General features: G+C 37.7%; 1 protein-coding gene across 9 annotated transcripts in view; it reads right to left on the bottom strand.

The window, feature by feature from the left end:
• The window catches only part of LOC135198194 (glutamate receptor ionotropic, kainate 2-like), a 394,828-nt gene extending 388,377 nt beyond the window's left edge, over positions 1-6,451 (bottom strand). For 8 of the 9 annotated variants that reach the window (XM_064225767.1, XM_064225771.1, XM_064225764.1 and 5 more), the window contains exons 1-2: positions 6,322-6,434; positions 3,132-4,171 (exon numbers count right to left, since the gene is read on the bottom strand). In XM_064225767.1, the coding sequence (XP_064081837.1) occupies positions 3,132-4,171; positions 6,322-6,329 (1,048 nt within the window). In that variant the 5' untranslated portion in view covers positions 6,330-6,434. Of the gene's footprint in view, positions 1-3,131; positions 4,172-6,321 lie in introns of all 9 variants that reach the window. The other variant, XM_064225768.1, reaches the window with a different exon arrangement.
• Between the last annotated feature and the right edge of the window lie 656 nt (positions 6,452-7,107).

The raw sequence follows: 7,107 nt of genomic DNA on the forward strand, positions 1-7,107 counted from the left end.
TTGGCTACTACCTTATATAACACAATGAACTGATAGGATTACCTGGGTTTTACTTTCTTGAATTCCGTCTTTTCACATTGTTGGTAAGAACATTAAGAAATGGTATATAATGAACACGAAACCTTTCTGTGTTTGCTATAACTTTATATTGCAACTGAATTTTATAACCTTTTTCATGAGTTGGCAATACACGTGACCTTGCATATACAGCCAAAATGTTTTTCATGTCAGGCGAAAGAGCATTGTGTTAAATGAAGGCAAAAGGGGTTTTCAAACCCTGAAGTTGACATCCTCCTTGTAATCCATGTTTCCAGACTTGGAGCTTAAGGAATGTTACCATTCCGTCTGAGCAAAACCTACCGTAAACATTGTTTGGTTACTTTATTTAGTTGGACTCTACCGGAATCTCATCTACCTATGCTCCAGCAACGTTCCAGATCCGTTACTTTTCCAAATCTTTCCTCTGCCTATGTTCATTGTATAAGAGCATTACATATATGTTTCCCTGAAGATATTGATGATTAAATAGATGTGATGGAGAATGTAAGCAAGAAGCTGAAATATCCTGACTCTATGTCCATAAAACGTAGCAAGAAGATATTTTTGTGTTAACAAAAAACAAATTTACAACAACTCCATACAACAATCATGTTAAAGATATTCCACATCGACTCAAGTATTTTGCTGTTTATGTAGCATTTAAGAATATTAACATAATGGAACATGTGCATATAAAGAACTCGACCAACAATAATAAAGCATGTGTACGCCATATTCCATGCACGTCTTGTGGTAACTTATATTGGTTAAATTGGAAAAACATTAGAAAATAGCACAGAACTACAGAAAAGATGTGTAAGATATGCACAAGTGAACAGTGGAATTTTTGTAATATAAATGTTAGTGAAAACAATCATACCATCAACTGTACAGGAGAAAAAAAAAGATAGTTTATTCAAATGATGAACTTGAAAGAAACATGAATATTAATTATGGCATGTACAAACTTGATCCATTAAACTCAAAAGAAATATGCAAGAAGTTTATTCTTAAAGAAGATACTTGAGAGACGGGACGAGGGAAGCGAACTCCCAGACAATTCGTAAAAGCTGATCTTTCACTAATGAGGGCAGGACTTCGCCTACAAACACCTGTCAGGTACAAATACTATTACGATCTCGACTCTCGAGATCGACAGGTTCTTAAAAATAATAAGCAATTGGGCTGTAATGACTGATGACAGGTGACAAACAAAGGAGGGAGGAGCATAACAAAATCAAAAAGTTACCTTAAAATTAATTTATTTACAAGAGTTAAATACATTATGTACAGCGAGTCAAGGTTCTGGGTGGCAAAAACTCAAAAAAATTACAAACTAACAATAATAATTAATATTTAAAACCAGTCTAAGAAACAATAAAATCCACCCTTCAATAACAAAGCCATGAAAAATCACAATCTAAATAATAAAAAGAATAATCACAAAATAGGCTGTATAAGGGCAATAACAATCTAAATATAATAAATAGAAATAGGCAGCGTAATACATAACTAAAATTGACACTGAAGCGGCATAATGTTACACAGAGCAAAACGGGAACACTTCCTCAAATAATGAGGACAACAGTCCAATGCCGGACGATCAAGACAGAGCCGATACGACAACCACCTCGTCCTTGGAGACAATATGGACATCCTCCTCGAATGCTGGACGATCAAGACAGAGTTGACACAACAACCATCTCGTCCTCAGATACAGAATGAAGGTCCTCCTCGACCACTGAATGTTCACGACAGGGTTGATACAACTACCAACTCGTCCTCAGATACTCTCCGCTGCTCTGCTGCCAAGACTGCCTCTCTGAACCTGACTGGTTGTTCTCCCCTCCAGGACCTGACTGACGAAGTTTGACGCCATCCACCAGACGTCAACTCGCCAGCAATTAAAAAACAAAAACAAAGGAGGCAACAATCCACCAAGGGAACAATTGGTAAACGATTGTTCCTAACAAATACTTTGAATCCAACCCTTTGTATGTTTATTGGCATTGCCCTACTTGAGTATACATAATAGAATAGAATAGCATATAGAATTTGTGGAAAAGGCCAAACGCTGGGACCTATGAGGTCACGCACCACTAAAACAATTGTTAGGAGAGAGTGGAAAGCAAGATGGAAGAAATCGAATACGAGCAGAGGTACAGCAAAAGGAATGAAAGGAATTGCCAGCCAAGGGTGGACGAAATGAGGTATCAAAGAAACTGACGGTACTACTTATGTGGGAAATATACATAATGAATTTCTACTATATATATATATATATATATATATATATATATATATATATATATATGTATATATTTATATATATTATATACGTATATATATATATATATATATATATATATATATATATATAAAACATTCACATATATATATATATATATATATATATATATATATATCGTATATATATATGTATATATATATATATATATATTAATCATTATATATATATATAAAACATTCACATATATATATATAGTCTATATATATATATATATATATATTATATGAACTGTTATGTCATATATATTTATATGCATATTTCTGTATACTTTCGCACGCCAGTTGTACGTGCCTTACCTAAAACAAAAGAGAACTCGAGTCAGCCTACTGTATCTCAAAAAGTTATTTAGAAGCCTGAGGCACAAATATACATGACAAAACTACAATGGGGGATGAGCCATCTCGTTTTATCCTAAACATCGTTCGCTGAAAGTATCCATTTAAAGCATTTTGCCTTTTGCCTTTCATTAAGAAGTCAAAGCTTCTTTAAGAAAGATGACCTTTGGCAATGCTTTCCACACTTTTATTCCAGTTCCGGATTTGTGTGTTGTCTACTCGTTTTGAATCTGCCTATGGTTTCCACACTGAAAAAATAGCGTTCAAAATTCACATAGACATCGGCATCCACGTCCTGCTTCATCGAATGTGAGGGCTTTTACTTGTAATGAGACCACATTCGCTGAAAGTTTCCCAAATTCTTTGGTAATTTTTACGACAAGTGAACAGAAAAGCACAATGAAAACAAAGAAGGATGATAATCATTCAAACTGGAGATCACTTACCTATTCGTATAACAGCGGGCAGGCCTAAGGCCTGGGGCACCAGCATCATCAACATCATCAGAACCAGAGGCAGACCCCATCCTTGGGCAGTGCCTTGGAATGCTTTTTTGTAAGGCAATTTTTCGTTGTTTGCACTTTGGAAGGAAGGAGGCGCTAGGCACCCCTCTAAGCCTGCGCAACACAGCCCATTCCCTTTTTTTACCTTTTGCAAGCCTAAGGCTCTGGACGGCACAGAGCCACTGTCCCGTCCTCGGATAACACAAATACTTTCACCCCTGCCGTCTGCTGCGGGAAGTTCTTGGGCAACACTTGTAGTATTGCCAGTGGACAAGTTTGTTTCATGTGATCTTAACATGGGGAAAGTAGAATGTTCGTGGGAACTTTCTTTTTCAGTGCTTATGGTATCATGCAATCCACTGTCTATGTCCAAATTTCGTTTCAGTATTGCTCCATTTGTCATAAACTGACCATGAAGTATATCACGAATATAGGCATCTTTCCAGGCCTTGACAGTGATGTCTGAATTTGCTTTCGCATGCCTTCCTGCCCGAGCACTATTCATTCCCAAAAGAACCCGCGGTGATATTTTATTCTTGGCTGCTGGATCCCTTGCGATACCAGGGTTTGCATGGTACCATATTTCATCAAACATATTTACATCCTTACAATGCACTGGCGCAAATAAACAGCTTATAATAAAAACACTCTCTCCGTCTCCGGCTTTTTCTGGATAAATTAGTGGTTCTTCAGTTTCAGAGTTATAGATTTGACAAAGTATCACCAAAGATAATTCTGTGGAATTTTCATTCTTTTGCACACGGAATATTCTGCAAAAATTATTCATACCTGTTTTTGATACAGAACCATAGATTCCTCTTAACTTTAATTTCATTTTTATGGCTAAATTGCAAGTTTTGGGTCTTCTATCACAACGAGTCAATGTTGTTAAATGTTCACCAAACACATAGTTTTCATCCATTTTTGCATCTTGATATTCCCTTTTAACAGTGAACTGAATACAGTCATGATTATCGACTGACCTGTTTGAGCGATCGTTAAGGTAAGGAAATAACAGGTTAGCAGTCTTCCCGTGACAAATACATAACTCATTTTTAAAATATTTTTTTTAATCAAGACCCTTTTCTTTGATCACCCATAATATTTCCCTTTACAATTAAAATATCATTTGTTTTCGTGACCACCTGTTTCTCGAGTCTGCCTCCTCTCAATTCGACCTGAAATACAGTTGTCCCCCTGCCCCCCCACCCCCGACTCTCTCCGTTTGTCTCCCTCCCGTTGATATCTTGGGACATTGCTCTTTGTTTCAGCATCATCGTATTGCAGTGGTGTCGTAATCTTCACCGGTTGCCCTCCCTCGCGTGTCATTAATTTCGTTCTTTACGAACCTCCCTTTCGTCCGCCTGCTCTTTCTGCCGTACATCATTCTCTCGAATATCGACCTCAATCGCTGCTCTTCTCTCACGACTTGCCGTCGACTGTAATCCTCCCTTGGACTGTAACCACCCAGTCACATCTGCCCGTGACATGAGTTTTTCAACGGCCGCATCACCATTCTGCGTTTTCTAATTCTAAGAATATTTTTCGCTGCACTAACGGACTTTACGGTGTCTCCTCCATGGAGGTCACTTCACGTATCAGTTCATTGGTTATCAGTTCATTGGTTATAAAGCAATATTCTTGCTTACTATTCGTTTTCCTTTGAATCTCTGTTATGACTGAAAACCCTCCCTCTTCTTGCTCTAACCATTTTCTGAGTGACCAGAAAACTAAAGATCATTTGTTGCTTCTTTGCGGTTATTGTCTTCAGTCTCCCACCCGAGGTCAAATCTGCTTTCCTTCGATGATTGACCTCGAGACCTCGCTGTGACAGTCATTTGGGTCGGCAAGTAAACCTAAGTCCCCAAAAATAAAAACTTAGAATAGATTAAGCAACCCCCTCGCAAGGAATGAAAACAATGTTCAAAAGGAAGTGACTAAGTCCTAGATTATAAGAAAAGCCAAGGGAAGAGTGATGGACATCGCTGGCAGGGCAGGGTAAGGCTTCTGAAGAATTTAAGGAAAACTTTCTGCCACTTCCTGAGAAAATGTTGGAGGATTTTCTCTCTTTTGGCCTACAAAGTTCTCCGGAGGGTAGCTCAATAAAATGCTCCTTTCTCTTCGTTATTTCTTACACAATAGAACGCCCACCCATTCTCCTTCTTACATTTTTCCTAAAGAATGTTTTGCCTTCTCATTTCTTTGGAAGAGGAGTCTAACACCGTTCACTGTGTGATCGAATAATCCCAGTTTTAGCAATTCGCTCTCATTTAACTACATTATTTTTTTTTCCTGCAGCATTTTCATTTCAACATAAACTTACAGAAAAAATATGAAGATTCCCTATTCGTCATGTTGGAATAAATGCTTCCTCAGTCAGATTTAATAAAATGGAGCACAATGCCTAATTACTTGAAAAATAAAAATGCCCCCTTATCACTGAGTTTTTTCTGTCGGTTTTCTATACCAATTTTGCTGATAAATTCAAGCTTACATTTATAACTTCCTTCTAAATATAAGAGTGCGAAAGTAAGCAGTAAGTTAATACAACTAACCTCGTCGCCGAATAATCATTACAATAAAACACATTGAAAGAGTTCAGGAATTGTCATTGGCATTATTTTCTAGGTGTAAATCATCTATTGACTTCATTGCGCGTCCTACGATGTTACAAGATGTCGGGAGAGGGAAAAAAATCAGTTTTAGGTAATTTCCTCAGCAATATGTACAAATAGAAACCGATGAGCTTCGGTGGCCTCTCTAAACCCTGAAAAAAGCAAGCAATGCAGGCATTTAATAGTATGCGTTTGGCTCTATAACAAAGAAGGAAATTCTACACATCTTCCTCTATTGAACTTGACACATTTCGTGATCATATTACGGTCATACGTTTCATACAAACATGAAATGAAATATTATCGTAGTGTGTCTGCCAGTAGTGCGTTTTCATCTTACACCATCTATGCAGAATATCGCCTAGTTACACCAACGGCCCCTAGTCCTGTGCTTCGCAAGCGCTACTATTTACAAACATTCACCGAACGATTATCAAAACTGTTTCATAATTCAACACGAAACAAGGAAACCAGTTTCATTTAGTAATTCAGTAGAAAGCCAGTGGCCAAGGCCTCACAAAAGCATAGTGCCATGGAGAACACGCCGTATATCCACACCACCAGCCAACAGCAGCGCAACTGAGGGTCCGGGGCCAGACTCCCCGAGCCACCTCTTTGTCACCCGCACACGCGTCCGTTACCACCAACAGATTCCCTGATACTGCTGCCAGAGGCTGGCTAGCCTAGGCTCTGCTGGAACTGAGTGGCCCTTTCCAATCTCTCTTGGTTAATCTTTCAATATGCATTTGTGTGTGTATATATATATATATATATATATATATATATATATATATATATATATATATATTTGTATATATATATATACATATATTAGTGATAGAGAGAGAGTATGTGCCGTTTTGCATATATCTTTATTTATGAATGTTCGAATATTAAGTATGTGCATGTGCAGGCGGTAAAATGGTCATTTTGATAAGCGGACTGCAAATTTAGTATCTGAATTTTCAGTAGCCTCGCCTAGCTTGTTGTTTTCTTCAAAATGCAGAATTATATATCCACAACTTCTTTCACTCTTTCGTTGCTGAGAGAGAGAGAGAGAGAGAGAGAGAGAGAGAGAGAGGATAAAGTGAATCACATGAAAGCCAAAGGGGCAGAGAGGATAGATGCGAGAAATTGATGTATTATTTCATGTTGTCTTTCTCCCTCTTTCTTCCTCTCTATCTCCTATAAAATTCGTTCTCGTAGAACTTCTGCCCAAGAAAGATATAATTCGGATGACTCAGGAAATACATTACAAATGTTAACTTTCTTATCTGTGCCAAGGAAAAGATCTTAAATATAGC

The sequence above is a fragment of the Macrobrachium nipponense genome, chromosome 21 (genome assembly GCF_015104395.2).
Source record: "Macrobrachium nipponense isolate FS-2020 chromosome 21, ASM1510439v2, whole genome shotgun sequence".
Taxonomy (NCBI): Eukaryota; Metazoa; Arthropoda; class Malacostraca; order Decapoda; family Palaemonidae; genus Macrobrachium; species Macrobrachium nipponense.